The 18,076-nt window shown below is 43.4% G+C and overlaps 1 protein-coding gene across 8 annotated transcripts in view; it reads right to left on the bottom strand.

Annotated features, from left to right (window-relative positions):
• The window catches only part of ITPR1 (inositol 1,4,5-trisphosphate receptor type 1), a 322,408-nt gene that overhangs the window by 95,845 nt on the left and 208,487 nt on the right, over nt 1-18,076 (bottom strand). For 3 of the 8 annotated variants that reach the window (XM_073901575.1, XM_073901577.1, XM_073901582.1), the window contains 4 exons: nt 16,963-16,998; nt 15,987-16,037; nt 10,600-10,732; nt 8,383-8,573 (listed from right to left, as the gene is read on the bottom strand). The exons of 1 other annotated variant lie outside the window; for it this stretch is intronic. In XM_073901575.1, the coding sequence (XP_073757676.1) occupies nt 8,383-8,573; nt 10,600-10,732; nt 15,987-16,037; nt 16,963-16,998 (411 nt within the window). The remainder of the gene's footprint in view (nt 1-8,382; nt 8,574-10,599; nt 10,733-15,986; nt 16,038-16,962; nt 16,999-18,076) is intronic. 4 more of the 8 variants (XM_073901576.1, XM_073901578.1, XM_073901579.1 and 1 more) reach the window with 2 other exon arrangements.

Raw genomic sequence — 18,076 nt, 5'->3', positions numbered from 1 at the left:
CTGAGGATGAAAACAAGGTAAAACATAGCACCCCTTCTAGGCCTATTAGATGATTAACCACTAGACAGAAGCAAAAGCTCAGAAGTCAACTTTTTGAGAAGAAACCTATTTAAAAAAACGAAGCTCATTTTTTGAAAAGATTCATTTATTATCTGAGAGAGAGCATGAGCCCGAGGAGTGCGGGGGTGGGGAGGGACGGTGGGAGAAGGAGAGACTGAACCTCATGGAGACTCCCCGCTGTGCGTGAAGCCGGGATCTCATGACCCTGAGATCATGACCTGAGCCAAAATCAAGAGTCAGGAGCTTAACCAAATGAGCCACTCAGGCGCCCCTGAAGTCCATTTTTTAAATAAAAAAAATTTATTAATAAAAATAATCAGCCAATTTTGAGATTTTTCTACGACCTGGCAACTGCATGAGGCACTTTCTGTGGCCCACCTTGTCTAACTGTCCCAGGAGCCCTGTGAGGGGGACACTGTCACCATCTTGCTCTTCAGTTGGCAACCACACTGACAGAAGTCAAGGACTTTGCCCCAGGTCCTCAAGAAGGACGTAGTCAGAAGCAGGGCTCGAACTCGGATCTTCCTCATTCCACTGACAGTCCCCAAGGCAGCAGCTCACAGGTGTGCAATGTCTGCCAGGGAAGGCACTTTACCCCCTTTTTACGATGTTTTATCCTCTCAATAGCTCCATGAGGAAGGGACTTAGTTTTTCTAACTCTTACTTTACAGATGAGAAAGCTGAGTGAGTTTCAAAGTATCCTGAGAAAGTCCAAGGTCACCCCAGTTGCCAAGGGCAGGGCTGGGATTCCAACACAGGTGTTTCCACTCTAGAGGCCAAGTTCCTTCCCACGCCATAGGCTTCCCTTCTAGGCAGTGTCCCTGAAGTCTCTGACCCTTTGCCACCAAACTCTCGAAGGCAGCTGTTGAGACCCTTTCCAGCTTTAGCTGAAGGGCAGAGTGTCCAGGGAAGCCTGCTGGGGACAAGCCACCTGCCTCCCTCTTATTTCAATTCCAATGGCTCCCAAACCCCCAAAGCTGGGGCAGGGGGGAAGCAGCCTTCTGACTGTGGCAAGCCACGCTCATTTCCCACATGGATAAAACTTGAGGTCAGAAAACACCACTCAGAAATGACTCATTTCTGACTTCCCTGCCAAAAACAACACACTTTTACGTAACTTGCTCACACACCAATCTCCTGCTCCTTCAAAGGGTGAGTGTCCTGTCAAACCGAGGCTCTTCCTCACAAACTGGCCTTCCATTTCCAGCAGAGGCAAATCAAATCACCCTTTCTGGCTTCATCTCTCTGCTAACTGGGGTCAGAGGGAGCCAGACCAACATGCTTCTCCAACATGCTCTTCTGGTGACTTCTTCTGGAAGGGGTGGGAGAATGCTTATCTAATATTGGCTCTTGGGCTGATTTCTTAAGCCAACCACAAAAAATAAGTGTGTGGTGGGGAAAAGGCCCCAAGGGCTAAGGATCTCTCTCAGATGAATATGCAAGCCAGTTTCCTGATGGAGCACTTCTCACATTTTCCATCTCCAGCTGCGTACGTGCAGAAAAGAAAGTCCTTTTTGGGTGTGTCTGTAGGCTAGACTTGGCATAGGAATAGCTGGGCAGCCATTTGATACATAAAATTCACTGTGCTTCTGCAACCGGAAGCAATTAGTCCAAAAATTTTTTTGTGTTATGTCTGTCCCCTTAATTTGCTATGAGGCTCTCCTTGGTCATGTCAGCACATATATCTCTGAACATCTATATTTGCTTAAAAAAAAAAAAACCAAACCCAAAACACAAGATAATGTTCAAAGAGATACCTTACTCCCCCTCTTTTCCAGGTGAGGACAGCCTCTACCCTCCTGCAGGGAAGAGGAAGCAGAGGGAACTTCCCCCGGGTGCTGGTGGGAACGTCTCAGGAGGAAGGAACACAGAAATTGGCAAGGACTTGAAGGACGGATATGCAAGTGCCGTAAGGCTTGCTGAGCCCTGAGTGTGCCAAAAATTAATTCATAAGCAAATGCTTATTTTATAGTTTCCCACTTGCTACAAAACACCAAGCAGAAAGGAAAGATTCCTTCTGAGGGCTGGCAGGATGGGGGTGAAACCAGAGTGGGGAGAAAAAGCAGGGGTTGTTCAAAGCGAAGCTTGATTCCATGGCGGGGCAATGTGTCACTCCCCCTTTTGTGGAGCCCAAGGGCGGTGGTACCACCTCATTGTTCGTATAAGCAGAGGGTTCATTCACCATGAAGTCTGAGCTACTCTGATGGCACCCAGGTAGGAGGAGTTTTGGAGATTAGATCTACCCTCAGATAAGCCAGGGCACAGACGGGAGATGCTAGAAGACTTGAATCGCTAGGAATCCATTATGCCAGGCTAGGAAATATCCTAAATTTGGCTTCCTGTCATTTCAGGGCTTTAGGTGATGATGTGACAGATAACAAGGTTTCAGAGTAAGGGAACAAACTCTTTCTGTTAGGGTTCCTAGCAAGCACTATGTGTCTTTATTTTTGGATTCCCATAATTGAATCCTCCAAGGTCTGGGCAGTGAAATCCAGAACTTTTGGAGAGCTACAGGCCCCAGTGACTTTATCCTCAGGACTGGGTTGAATATTCACAGATCACTCTGAAGGAGAACAACATGAGTTGTAACTTCTGCAAGATAGGACTGAACTTCCTGGGAGAACAAACTCCTCTATGGCAGACAATGGTGTCTCCCTCTTTTTGAAACTTTAGCACTCAGGAGGGAGACTGGCCCATGATAGGTGCTCAATCAGTTATAATGGGGGGGCGGAGTCAGTCTCCACACGTGCCCACCCAATTCCCTCCTTGATGCATATGCCCTCCTCTCAACCAGAGGTGGTTTTTCTCCCCTCCCTCTGAAGTTGGGCTGACCTTATGACTGCCTTTGACCAAAATGTGGCAGAAGTGACATTCTAGGAATCCCCCCGAGCCCAGGACTTGAAAGGATTTGTAGCTTCCACTTTCTGCTTCTCGAAACACTACTTAGAACCCAGCCACCATGCTCTAAGAATTCTGAATGACATGGAAAGTCCACATGGAGGAGAACCGTGGCAATCCGGGTGACTGAGGCAACTAGGAGTGAGCTCCAGCTGGGAGCCAGCACCAAGTGCCACAGCCACACAGGCGGCCACCATAGCTGATGACCCAACTGAGTCCGTGCCAAGATCCCATGGAGTGGAAGAACTGCCCAGCTGAGCCCAAGCCCCCAGAATTGTGACAGGTGTCAGAATGGCCATTGCTTCAAGCCACTCCATTTTGAGGGTGCTGCTAAGCGACAGAACTAGAACAGAGGGGCGGGAGGAGACAAGAGGCACATGCTATTTGATCTAGTTCTGTAGCTCTGAGTGTGTCAGAAACCCTACGGGGCTTTAGTTTCCTCACTGCTATGATGGGGGCCGTACGTGCCTGGAACAGCTCCCAGCACAACTGGGGACTCAAATGAGACAGCCTGAGTGGAAGGACTTCTTCATTAACACTAAGTGCCCGAGCCCAGGTAGAACGGATGCTAGTCCTGCTGTCTTCTCTACTGAGCTCGGGAGCCGTGGACCCATCCCTGGCCCACCTAGGCCTCTGTCTCTGAAGATGACAAGGGCTGACCTTGTAGGAAGGAGCAAGTCATCTTTCTTTATAAAGCACCTATTATTCTTCCTCGGATCTTTACCATCATCCCACAGAATGAAGCCATCACAGGCAAGGAGGTGTTTGCAGAGCCAAGCTGCGCTGGTTCCACTCTAGGCTTTGCTGTTTACTGACTGTATGATCTGGGGCAAGTTCCTTAATGATTTTTCATGTTGGTTTCCTCCTTTGTAAAGAGCAGTAATTATGGCACCTGCTTCCTATAGAGAGTGTGGGGGTTAAATGAGAGGATACGTGACAGACACTGAAGCACAGTTCCTGGCTCACAGTAAGCACTTAATTGGCCACTATCGTCATCATTATGGTTTTTACTTTTGTTAATTTTTATAATGACCATACAGTAAAACCAACTTTTTTTTGGTATACAGTTCCACAGACTTTCGCAGATGGATAGACTCATGTGGTCACCACCAAAAGCAGGATGCACAACAGCACCATCACACAAAAAACTCCCTTGTGCTCTTTCTCTATAGTCAAATTGTCCCCTCACCCCTGATCCTAGCAAACACGGGTCTGTCCTTTATCGCTACAGTCTTGTCCTTAGAGAATGTCATATAATTATAACTACCTGGTATGTCTCCTTTTGAGCTTGGCTCCTTTTGTTGAGCATAATGCCTTTGAGATACACCCAAGTCATTGCATTTATCAATACTTTGTTCCCTTTTTTTGGTGAATAGTATTCTATTGTATGGCTCATCTGGAGTTTGTCTAATCATCATAGTTTTAATAATTATTTTTATAAGCCAAGGAAAACTTCAGAAATAGAGCCAGCCAACCATCACTACCAGGTCCTAGGAATTCCTGGGAAAATATCTAGTAACTGCTTAAAAGTTCTGACTCATAGTGACAAGGATCCCAGAGGTCCACACTTGACAGACACTGGAACAGAAACCCAGGAATAACTTCCTTAATCCTACACAGGACGAGACTGGAGGGTGGGTCTCATTCTCCTTCTTTGTGTGAAACACATCCCAGATCCTGGGAAGAGGTGCTTATAAGCAGAAGGGTCCTTCTGCAGCCCTCTTCCTGGATAGGCAATATCCAGTTCTGGAGCCCTGGAGCCCTCCATGCTTCCCTGTGATTGCCCTTTCTACTGCCTGTCACTGTGCAACATTTATCCATGGAAGCCCACTTGACCTCAGCCCAATTTCCCTTCCTGAGACCGTAACACGGCAATCTGACCAGGAAGTGATAGTGGGCGTGGAGTTCTGGCTGGAACTGACCCTGCCTTTAATGGATTACAGCATTTCAGCAATCATTAATAGTCACAATGGCAGCTTTAACCCAACTCAGACTCACTTCCCAGCTGGTCATGTACTACTTCAAACCAGCTTCTCTAAAGCAGGATGAAATTTTACATCGCTCCCCTCTGGGGCTTCAAGGCTCCTGTCCTTAACCGGCTCCACACACAAGCCGAGTTCCTGTCACATTCTCCACAGAAAGAGAAGCTCAGGGCCAAGGGAGATCTCACCAGTCAACTCTGGGCTAGAATGCATTTTCCTGGAACCACAGGTCTCTATTGAAGCGGTGGGCTAGATTCTCCCCTCCACCCTCTGAGGTCACTGAAGGCGGGGTAGGGTGGGAGAGGACAGGGAGAGGGAGAAAGAAAAGAGTGAGCACGAGTGCCCTCGGTGCTATGCCCTCCCACCCCGGCTCACCCGCTCAGGAGGACGCTGGCTGCCTTAAGTGAAGACCTCTCCGCTCCCTATGGGGCTGAACTACTGGAACCCTATTGTGGCATTTCATCTGGAGCCTGAGCATATGAGTAATAAATGTGTGAAAACATGAAACTAATATTCATAATTACTTTACAAGATAAAGAACTTGAAGGAAAAACAGCTTCTGTGTGCCTTGCCATTGCCATCGGGGGTACACTGTGAAAAACACGGCATCCTGCCAGAACCTCAGACTTCATCTCGCCAGCCAGCCTTAGTGCCGGCGGCCCTCAGCCCCCGCGAGCCCTTTCCATGCTTCATTATTCCTTAATTAATGGTGCCTTCACGCATCTCATCATCCAGACTTTTTAAAGCCTCAAAGAGCCAACGGGGACCTCTGACCTTCTCATCTCCAATGTCCGTTTAGGTGCCATTTTGGCCAGCATTTATGAACTACCAACGGGTGTAGGCTCCAGCCTCCAGGAGGGAGGGTTAGAGAGTCTGCACTCATGATATTCTGTCCCTGACCCTCTTGGCCCCCTAGGTTCAGTATCTCTTTTTCTCCCCATTTTTTCTTTTCTACTGAGGTATAACTTATGTACAATAAAGTATACCAATTTTAACTGTATGCGTCACTGAGTTTGAAACAGGTATGTACCCACGTAACCATAAATATCTCCAGCACCCCAAAAGTTTCCCCTAGGCCCCTCCTAAGAACATATCCTCTCCCAAGTTATGACCAGTTTTATCACAGAATTATTTTCAGTTTAGGTTCTCATTAGCTCTCCCCTAAATTACTGCTAATTAGCTTTTTAATTATTGGGCTGCCTTCTTCTGGACCTTGCTTTCCTCAACTCATCTGTCCTATACTGCCAGATTTATAGTCCTAAATTACAGCTCCACGGCCCTTTGAAGGGCTGCCCTGTTATTGCGTACAAACTCTCCCACTGCCAGTCCCCGTCCACCACCCTATGCCGGCTCTGCTCAGTCCGAGGGACCCAATTCCTGTTCTGCCAGCACCCCTACTGCTCCTACACTCTGGGCCTCCTCTTCTCTCCCACGCAGCACGACACAGCCAGCCCATGCCACAGATCCACACCCAACTTCCATCTTTCAGACCCGAAGCCATCTTTCAAAGCCATTCTCATCAAAAAACCTTTCACTGACTCCTCACACAAAAGTTGTCACTTCTTCCTTGGAGGATCCATATTACCATTCTTATCTTTTCGATGGCATTACCATTATCCTTGAGACAGAGCTTCCTATGTGCATGTGTTTACATTCTTATATCCGTGCTAGATTTTTCAATTTCTTGAAGACCAGCTTCTAGGATTCTAGGATTTCTCTAATTACTAAAGCTTTAAAAGAAAACTGGGAAGGAGAAGGAATAACCTAGGGTTCCCAACTTCTTTAATAAACAGAGAAGAAAAAAACCGTCATCCACTCTCAAAATCTTTTCAAGAAAGCAGAGACACTGGAGAGGACATAATATCAGAAATAAAATGGTAAGATGGTTCTTCAAATTGAATACACGTGATTTATGAAAAACTCACTACACTGCCTTCATTTTTCATACTTGGCTATGCCTGAAGAAAATTCTCATAGACCAACTGGCTTCTGTTTCTAGAAACCACTGCCTTGTAGTTCCTACTAAAGCTCTGTGTACCCACAAAGTGCTCAATAAATGTTTAGTTCAAACGTCTAGTCACTGGAAATCCTGTGGTTGGAAGACAAGGAGTGTTTGAGCACTGCTTCTGTTCCAAAATGGCAGTGGGTTGTCCAAATCCTAATGATGAGAAGGACCACAGGATCTATCCACGCTCACGGTCAGACCCACATGTGACAAAGTCAAACAGCCATTCCAGTGTGTCACAATTCCAGCACCCAAGTGATGACTCAGGCAGGCAGTGGACTCTGCCACCGGCACAAATCTCCACTTAGGGCATCGCCTAATAATGAACTTCTGAAGTGTGTGTTAGGGAGAGCTGGGATTGGAGCGCGAGGAGACAGGACCACCACAGATGGCTCCGCAGCTCGTGCAAGGGGTAGGGTGCCTGGGAGAGTAAGCACTGAGAAATGCAACCTGGCCCGGGGTGAATCTACCCACAGCAACCCATTCTCTTCTAGTTTGCACTAAGATCCAAGACTCCATTAATTCAGACTCTGATTTAAGTTCGGGCCCAAGAATTTATTGTCAAGTCAGATATACACATCAGGGTGAATGAAGTTTATGATGTGTTAATTATATCTCAATAAAGCTGTTACCCAAATGTAGGTGTACAAACACACGCAGCTAAGTAAACACTTATTCAAGAGCCAACAAAGAAGGAAGATTGCATGAAGAAGGGGATGATAAAATATTTAAAGAAATAATTTTAATTGCCATTTCGACATGAAAATTAAAAAAATATTATGAAATTCATTAAAATTGCTTCATTAAGGACTTCTATCAAGAATTCTTTCAAGTTTTTATTACTGTTTTAAAATATATATTCTATCCAGCTATCAAAAAATTATCCTACACATCTTTGACTAACCTAGCCTGACTTTTTCCTATTAGTTCAAATTGGTGTTATTAGTTCAAATGGTTCTCTTGAACTTTTCACTTGAAAGGTAGAGAAATTTATAGCCAGCAATAACTGCAGTGTCTATAGATACAAAAATTAAATCTAAACAGCACACACAGCCCAAACTCCTTTTTGGTCATCCTCTGATGGGACTGTCTATGATCTGGGATAAAAACTGTAAATATACTTCATTCAATCACTCATTGAACAAAGATTTATGGACTTCCTACCATGCCCCACATCTTGGATCAATTTTCTTTGCACATCCTCAGCATTTTATAAGTTTTCAGATGTAACTCATGTTTTGAAACCAACTCTGAATTATGACTGAATGACCGAGGAAGATACTGGTAGAATTTGCTTTTCATAAGAACAGAATTTTGTGCTCTAGGAATGAGCTGTCCATCATAGAAGACCATGGTACCATGCAGGTGCCTGGCTCTCAGAACAGATTCTCTTCCTGCTCAGCAGGGATGCCACACAGCAGCAAGCTGTCTCCTTACCTGTATGGTAGTGTTGCCTCCTTCCAGGAGGGCAATGGCCAGGAGAATGCTTTCATGAAACACTCGGTCACTGGACGCATTCATTATGAGGTCGATGACCAGATTGGAGGCACCCTCCTTGTCGAGGTGGCACTGAACTTCAGCCAGGCTCATCTCACCCCTACTCGTGGAGCTGGACCCAGAGCCTCCCCCTGGGAAGATGGAATATTGCTCTTATTAACCACAATCAGAGTCTGTATTGCATACTTACTATGCACCAGCACTTAATGCACTAAATGTTTTAACAGTATGAGCTCTTTTAACCTTCTTAAAGACCCCACAAGGAAGGTACTAATTATTAGCACAGAGATGAAGTCACTTGTCTTTGAGGAGGACACCCAGCTTGTAACAGAGATGGTATTTGAATGCAGGCAGGTAGGTAAGATGAAAAACAACGTATTTCCAGCAAGAGACCTACAGCCATCGAGCCAAGACTCTCCCTGGTATTAAAATACAATGACTTGGTGCAGAATTATTAAGAAACTTTTGAGTTCAAGAGACAAACTGAACTTATACATGTCTTAGAACACTCTTAAGAAAATATAGCCTATAACAATCACTTTAGCCCTGTTTCTAACAAACCCACTCTAGCCCCAAACTCAACACTTCACATAATTTATCTGTTCATTCATTCATTCAATAGTTACTCAGTGCTTGGCATGGAGCCAAGAGCTGGGGCTAGAGATCAAATTCCCACCCCCACTGAGCTTGAGATAATATGAATAAACTTAAGAAGACAGGGCCTATGCCGTTTAGTGGAATGGATTCCAACTGTGTTTAGAATGTGCCTACATAAGAACTTGCCTTGCATTATTATTGGCAATAACTGAAATGTTAATGTACACGGGGACACGGGCTGATCAATTTCAGAGAGAAGAAAATCATCTGCCAGTCCTTCCCTGCAGACCTCAATTCAAATGCCACCTCCTTTGCACTGCTTGTCTTAACTACCTAGATCCATTATATCCATAGTGCAGAGTAGAAATTGGGTTGCGTCTCTTCTCTCTTACAACTTTTTTAAAGCAGAAACGGTCTCTGATGCATTTCTAAAACACCCTCAGAAGGCCTCCCCAGGGCCTCCCATATTTGTGGAATGACTCCACTACAGAAAGTAAAGAGAAATAGTTTTGAGATGTTATGTGAGGAACTTCTGCTTGAGAATCCCTGGGATCTTGCAGATGGAATGCTAAGGTCCTGTTCCTGGGACACTCTAAGAGCTCTATCTTCACTGAAGCTGTACAGCCCCATGAAGTGAGTAGATAGGCTTCAAGTTTTCATTTGGTGAGAAATTCAAGACCCCTTCCCAGATATTGCTAGAATAACTTTATTCATCACCAAGTATTTTGGTGCTACCTACAGAATGCCCCCAAAACCTATAGTGCATAACAGTCATCATTATAGACAAGGAATCAGACAACTCACATTTGTGCTTCCAGCGAGCACTGAACTCCTGCCCTCCCCACTTTAAAACCCAAACCAGTACCCACAGTTGAGTTCAACGTTCTTGCAACTTTTGCTGTAACTGTGCTTACAATGTTTTGCAACCTCTTTGAGGATTTTTTTTTTAAGCAATTCTATAGAGGCTTTCCTTTTCTTTCTTTTTTCTTTTCAGTAAACTCCCTTCAGAGTTTGGGAGGAACACAGCATAGGCATTAGAATTAGACATATCGAGGTTCAAATTATAGACCAGTCACTAACAAGCTTCCATTTTTCTTCTGTTAAAAAGGGATAACAACAGTACCTGCCATACAATGGGATACTTGGAGGAGCAAACAAGAAGGTCAAATGCTTGGGAGAGCCCCTGGCACTCAGTAGGTGTACAATAAATGGTAGTTTTCACCATCTTCACTGCTAACACCATTGTTATTTAATGGGAAGAATGAATCCTCACAAGCACAAGAAAATGGGGAGTAAAATCAAGTTCCTTGTGTCATTCAAAAATCACCCAGAGGGTTGCTGTACTGGAAAGAGGGGCAAAATACTTAGCCAATATCTAACTGCAGGGAAATATTTTTAGATATCATTTTGATGGTAGACCAAAGACAAAACAAGTTGCTAGAAAACACACTTGCCACCCAAATTCATCTGTTAGTTTCAACCTGTTAAGGAGAAACATGTAGCTCTCATGTGGCACACTCGATTCACACGTGCAGCTAATTAGCACACCACACAGCCTACCTCCTCCCCCAGGCTTGCTGGGTCCTCCTGGTGACAGCGGGCCATTGCCAAAGCTGGTGAGGCTTTCTCTTCTTCCTGAAGGTCTGATGTTTCCATAGTAACGGTTGACCAAAATTTGCCTGAGCGCCTCACCCTTAATTCAAACAGGATAATGAAATCAGGTTCTGAATTTAATGCATAACTGAGCTACTAATACTCAAAAAACATGGAGGTACTCAGTTATAATTGGCTCAGTTTCACTCGGTGAAAAAACAAATTATTAATAAAAGCACTTGGAAACTCTGAAGTTAACTTCTTCAATATTTTCTCAGGAAAGCACATCATTAAAAAAAAAAGCAGCAATCTAGAATATTAAATATCTCAAGTTCTCTCTCTCACAGTGATAAACACAGAACATTAATTCTGAAGGGCAACTAACAATAACAAAAACGAAAAAGTCCCTTTGGGGTAAGCCAATAAAACTCAGACAAAATGAGAATTTTACAGGTCACCTTTCACATAGCAAAATAAAAATGTTACCCCAAGCATAGGGTCTATTCCCAATATTGTAAGAAAATATTAAGATATAAAAGTAATACTGCACAATGATATAATGAGCTGAAAGTAAGCTTTTCTTATAGAAACAGTCAGTGGGTTGAGTGGTGAAGAAAAAATAATGCTATAGAAAATAAAGTAGGGGCAGATATCAGACATACCAATCAAAAAATAAGCACCATGAATGAAATGAGTTTGACATTTGCTTTGAAATAATAAGGGAGGGGAATAGGTAAGGGATATAGATATGAGCAGCCAGTTGATAGTTGCTGAAGCTGAGTTAGGAATGTGGGTTCTCAAAACTCTTCTAGTTCTTCTTGTATGTATTTGAACCTCTCCGTAATACAATGTTTTAAAAATGTAACTATCAAAGGAATCTTGGACAGAAGACGTAACAACTCTTCCCCACAACTCCAACCAAAAAAATAAATAAAACCGCGATTTGTTCTCTAATACTAGGGGACGTTAGCAAAGCAGCACAAAGCAGCGAGATTTATTCTCAGCTCTATTCTACGTTCAGTCCTGCTAAGTGTCTCCCAGACCACCTCCCGGTCTGGAAGTTTCTAAAAGTCAGAGGCTGTATGGTTCTCCCCCAGAGTCTTTCCCAGGGACAAAGTAGTAAGGCACGGAGTTCCTCTGGCATATCATCAGGAGAGGTGAGTGAGAAGTCTAGCAGAGGGAAGGGGTGCTAAGATATAGCAGGTGTCTAAAATAGAGGCTCAAAAGTTCTTCTGAAGAGACCTGCAATGGTAACATGAGTCAGTAGAATTTAAAGTGATTTGTTAATAAGCTCCAAGAATAGGTCTGGAGACTTCAAGTGGGGTGTCTGCAAAACAAGATGGGAGGGAGCAGACGGGAGGGCGAGAAGGGCCCTGAGAGGGGCAAGGAGGCTGGGGTGCCAGGGGAACACGGCACCAGGGAACAAAGGAGAAAGGCAGAAAACTCCTTAGTTTGGCGTCAAAATCACGTAAGGTCCCAGGGCTACACTGTCAAGTTTTTCTTCTTTCTTAATTCATGCTGCTGGTCAAAGACTCGAGGAACAAACTGGGATGGGATAAATCGGGGGGGGCAGTACTGATTTTTAATTCAAAGTTCAGGAAATGGAAAAAATCTCTATTTTCTTCTCTACATTCCATCCACAAATATGTCTCTCATTGTAGTTCAGCAAAGGAGGGTGCTTCTATTAGCTCATGAGATTTGTTACCCACCTTGACTAACTGTAAATACAAAATTCCGAGAGTGCTTCCAAAGGGGAAGCTATTTATGAGGTTTTCACGTACTTTTTAAATAGACTGCAATTGGCACAATATTCTTTAATGGCTTAGAAAACCACATTTTGTTATAAAGATATAGCTTTGCTGGCGTTTTCGTCTCCAGCACCAAAACAAACACATCGATGGTCTCCAAAGCAGTCAGTGAGAGCATGGTGATCTAAAGGCTGACTTCATAAGATGAGAGAAATACAAATTTCAAAGGATCATTCACAGAAGCTGACCCAGAAAGAAAAAGGGGAAAGAAAAAGTTACCTCCATGCTGAATGTAACAGGAGATTAAATATGATTTTCTTTTTTCAACATAATGATGTATCAGTTTGATTTTCTTTCAGTAACATACAGTGTTTGAATTCCCACAATAGGGAATGGTTGGCAGTAAACCATCCTAACTCTCTAACTGGATCCCTCTGGGCATCACAAGAACATTGTTTGAGAGACAGATGGGCGGGCTGAGGCCTATGAGCTGCAACTGCTCAAGACAGCCAATGTAGCCATCCTGGCAAGCGTCTGGAAGATGGAAGATGGAATGGTCAATTCAAAGGCAGGGTGACCATGACCAACCAACCAACCAACACACGTCTTTTAGGAAGTCTCAACTACAGCTTTTACACTCCAATTCCGCTTCAGGGAGGAGCAACTCAGTTAGATTTTCCGATCCTTAGCTTGAGGGCAATTGGCAAGACTATGGTCAGTTTGCCATCAAGCAAGCAGGAGGTAAAGGAACACATGTCATCTGGGAGCACGTGGACTCCAGGCACAGGAACTTCACATTTATGCAGCCTGGATGCCAACTGAAGCTACAAAGGGATCTCACATTACCATTTTGTCTCTCCTTCCACAGAAAAACCCTAGCAGTTACCATAGCAACTGATGCATCAAATGGTACATTTTCCCCCATAAGAGAATATCATGAAATGTGCTAATTATGGAAAAACACACACACATACATTCTATCCTACAAACTTTTATTTTTTTTTCCTTCTTAATTATAAGGCTTTTGGCACATATTCACCTCACCTTCTTTCCACACACACAAAAAAGTTTAAGCTGAAAGGGAAAAAAAACCACAGAGCATGTGGGATTTGCCTTTTTTTTTTTTAAACAAGTTGAGATTTATTCCTTTTCTGAAAGAATAAAGACTGATAATTTTAGGTAAAAAGGGAAAAAGAAAATGGACAACATTATAAAAAGTTATGCAAATCCTTAGTGTAAAAACTTAGGTTTGAGAAAAATTCTGTTTTCTGAGCCAGTGGTTTAATTTAGGAAAAATTAAAATCTGCAGAGAGAAGCCTTCCTAATCATCATGATATAAATTACTCAAGAGCACAAAACTCCTCACAGCGTACTAGGATCAGAAACCCGATTGCAGAAAAGGAAAAAAAAAAAAAAGACTCCCCAAATAACATCACTTCTGAAATTTTAACATTTGGCCATGCAATCCCCCCCACTTCTTTTTAAATAACATTAATTTTTTTTTCCAGAAGTTTACACCTATAGTATGCAAACAGATATCAGATGTTTGTCTCTGGTAAGAAATTCCACACACACATTATTACCTAAGCCTGAGAAAAGGCAAAGGCCAAGAGTTTCTTTTGTAGTAAGTGTCATTTTAGAACAGTGAAAATGGTAGTTCAGTGATGTAGAGTAATGAAACCAAGCTCCTACCTTGCAGTTTGGTTCAAACAAGTTTCATTTCTATCAGTTCGACTGAATGACTAATGATTTGTAGGGACAGAGACAAGTGCCGAATAGGGCACTAAGGAGTTAATATTGCCACATAGGTACAGGAGAGAAAAAGTGACCTTTTTAGCTTCCTAGGTTCCAGCAACTTGAAAATCACGTGCTGCAGGAAAGATCACCCTCTCTCACATGAGTGGTGAGCCTTTCACACTTTAGTCAGCACTAAGGTCGCGCCTCAATTTAAAAATACCTTCCTTTGCTACTATTGTCTACCAAATCAATTGAAGTGTTTCAGTCTGCAAGGTAACTACAATAGTTAATATCCCTTGTCATATTCCAGACATTGTGCTAAGTGCTTCGTGAGCACAGCTCAGCAGGACAGTCTTAAGGGGCAGAGGCTATTAGTATCCCCATTTTACAGCAGAAGAAACTGAGGCACAGGGTGGATATATAACTTGCTTTAAATCACACAGCTAGGGCTTGGCACAGGGAGACCTGAACCTCTTTCTAATTCCAAAGCTTATGCCCTTATGTAGCATTCAGTACCGTGTCCCCTGAGAACTTAGGGCATGAGGGATGGCTATGTGTCTTTTCCAGCTACTTTTAAGGCCTGTGGCAATTCTTAAAGCACAGGTATGGATGGAAAACACAGGAATGCAAGGGGCCCTTGGTCGACTAACTGCCAGAGACCCAGGATGCTGAGGGGAAAGGCTAAATGCCAGCTCCCCAGGAGCTGTTCTTTGGTCATAGCCTGAGAAATTACAATCAAAGAAGAATGCAAAGAATTTGGGATGTGGTGGGATTGAGCAGGGGCTGGAGCATGTGAGCAGAACAAAGGTGCACGGGGCCACACATTCATCTCAGGCATAAATCCTCCAGGACACTGATGACCACAATTCCAAGGCAGTCTTTGTTATAACTGCTCATGTTCTAACCGCATGACCTTAGGTAAAGTACCTCATCTTCCTGTGTCTTAGTTTCCTAATATGAAATGGGGATGAAGGCTGTGTCACTGAGTCAATGTCAGCATTAATAAAAATTAAATTGATGAGTTAACATATGTAAAAGTCTTAGCACAGTAACTGGCATATGATAAATACTCAGAAATCCAGGATATCTCGTTATCTTCCAAAAATGAGTAACATGAATTGGTCAGCATGCTAACGATGTAGATGAGCCTTGCAGAAAATGGTTTGGCAATGCATAATGAGCACCTAAAGAAAGTATCTCTCCTTTGGCCTAAGAATGCCCTTCTAGGAATCTCCCCAAAGATGTACCCATTTCTTCATTTCTTCATCAAAGGAAAATATTACAAACCACTTGTTCATTTGTGGAACTTCAGACAGCTATTAACTTTCAGACTTTCAAAGAAAATCATCATACACAATATTAAATGACAAAAGCAAGGTACAGAAGTTGTACACTTAGAATAATCCCAAGGACAAAGAAAATGTTCGTTGGCACGTATACACACCTGCGTAAAAAAAGTGGGCAGAGGAAATATTATATCATTAGCTGCTTCTATAGCTGAGTAATATAATTGTGAACTTTTTATTAAACTTTTTTTGCTTATTATAAATTAACCATAATGATCATCAGTCACTTGCAGAAAAAAACATTTTTAAAGACTTCATCTAATTAGAAAGCCACTACAGAAAAAGAAGAGAGGTCATGAAAAGCTTCCTGGTCATCATTTGGACACTGGCAAGGTATAGGGCCCAAGTAGGTAGATAATAGGTGGACTCGCCAGTTAACCTCACTAATACTAATGTCTGTGACTGCTCCTGAGCCAATTAATGCTTTAACAATATCAACACCAACATAAGCTGACTTTAAATTACAATGTATGGCTGAGGGAGGTGTTATGGTCATTAGCTCCCAACATCCAAGACTACGTACCCTTTTATGGTCTTCCAGTTGCCTCAGGGGGGGGCTCGGTTCAAGCTCCTGCTAAGCATGCAGAAATTCCATTTTAAGTACAACACTAGGCAGACATGACCATCTTCAGTATCAATCACAAATAAAATACCAAGAGCTCATACTGAGCTAAGAGTTACACAAGAGGATTTTAGGCCTTTAAAAATTTTTCCCCAGACACATGCTAATGCTCAATTACTTTGAATATTGCTTAACAACTGTCCTGTCCCCAAGCCTAACACACTATTTAAATGAGCAGGTTTCTGACTTTTTGGCCATATACCATATTCATTACTTTTACGTGACCCCAAAAGGGGTTATAATGCAAGACACCAACAGCGCAAGTCCTCACAGTTCATACATGCATAATTGCACAGCACATGCATCAGAACATCAATGCATACACTTCTGAGCAGACACACACACGGACACCTCAGCTCTCCCCGACCCACCAATACACAGCATTCTAATCAAACTGCTAACAATGAAGAGCTCTGATTAGCAGAGTAGACACTGATCATCATAAAGCAGCCACACTGCAACTCAGCAATTTGATAATGTTTGTTTCATTTTTAAGAATTAAAGATAATACAAATTTGTATTATCTCTGCACAGAACCCAGAGTCTATTTTGTAGAATAACAGAAGGGTCTTGACATTCCAGAGTTGCTCAACTGAACATTTCAAGACTGAGACAGTTTTGTGTGAAAGCCTTCAGAGAGCCCCATCTCCACACCTGGAGGACGCTCTGGTTTAGCTCCAGCAACTCGGAACTTTCTTTATACACTGAAAGCGTCCTCAATTACAGAAACCATCAAGTCCCAGCCCAGCTAGAAGACTTCCCTCCTGTGCCTACCACCAGGACAGAAATTTCAACACTACAACTCAGACACTCAACCAGGACAACTGAGAAGCACCCATATTTGCTGTCACTGCAAATATAGGTGAGCAACACACACCTCTGTGGAGTTCTCAGAATCCGGAGCTTGTGGGAGCTAGTTGGGAGTAAAACAAAGCATATTAGTTATGGCACTTGAATCTCATGGGCCACAAAGAAGTCCAGAGACCAACATCAAGGACAAAACACAGAAGGCAAGATCAAAAATGAGGTGACATGGCTATACCAGATCTTGAGCAACTGAGGGGAGGCGATACTTTCTCTTTTAAAATGCACTCAATGTGGTCCCACTGGAAGAAACAATTGGCCTGAGATAGGGGAACATATTTAAAATAGGGAAAGAAACAAAAGACTACTAATGCCCAAGAAGGAAACAGATCTTGGGGAAAAAAAAAAGGATGCCAAAGGAAGAACCGTGGCACACCGTGTTTTGTTTGTACACCAAGAGAGAAAAAGCAATCACAGTGCATATCCAAGGAGGTGCAGGGAGGGAAAGGGGGTGGGTAATGGTAACAGAGGTCCCAGGGGCACTCCCTTCCCAGAGGCCCAAAGGTTGTGAACGACGGCTCCAGGAATCTGTCCTCCACAGGGCATGTGCTTGGAGCAGGGAACTGACTAATGTCAGAGGTAACCACCAGGCCCTACCAAGGCCTCCCTGGACCAAAGTCATACACCAGGCATGGCTGGCTAGTTCAAGGTACAGTCTGGCACTATGGAATGAGGCCAAGGCTCACGCTGCAAGTGAGTGACCTTGGCCTCCCTCATCCAGCGACACAGCATCCATACTGAGGCCAGAGTGTGGCTGTCAGCTGGTGAGCCAGAACAGGTGCTGAAAGCACAGAAGGACTGAAGCTATGAGATCTGGTGGTGTTTCAATTCAGCCCAATGCTACCCCTTTGGTGGTTTGATCCCCAAGATGGAAAAGTTCTTGATATAAGATTGTCATTATACAACTTTATGGTTTGTTTTGTTTTCCATTTCTCAACAGGTAAAATGATGAAAAGATACAGGAGATGTCTTTAAGTACAAAGATTAAAGTAATTCTCCAAGGACAGTGGGGCATATGTGGAGGGCTGCTCCCTCAATTATGGACAGAAGAATTTTCAGCCATGAGCACAACTTCACTAGCCTCAGGGAAAAAATTTATCTCCAGAGTCTTGAGCTTCCCATTGGGG

The sequence above is a fragment of the Callorhinus ursinus genome, unplaced genomic scaffold (genome assembly GCF_003265705.2).
Source record: "Callorhinus ursinus isolate GAN/ISIS: 27379988/994484 unplaced genomic scaffold, GSC_fseal_2.0 scaffold15, whole genome shotgun sequence".
Taxonomy (NCBI): Eukaryota; Metazoa; Chordata; class Mammalia; order Carnivora; family Otariidae; genus Callorhinus; species Callorhinus ursinus.
Note: the sequence above shows the minus strand (reverse complement) of the source record. Positions and strands in the feature narration are given on the sequence as shown.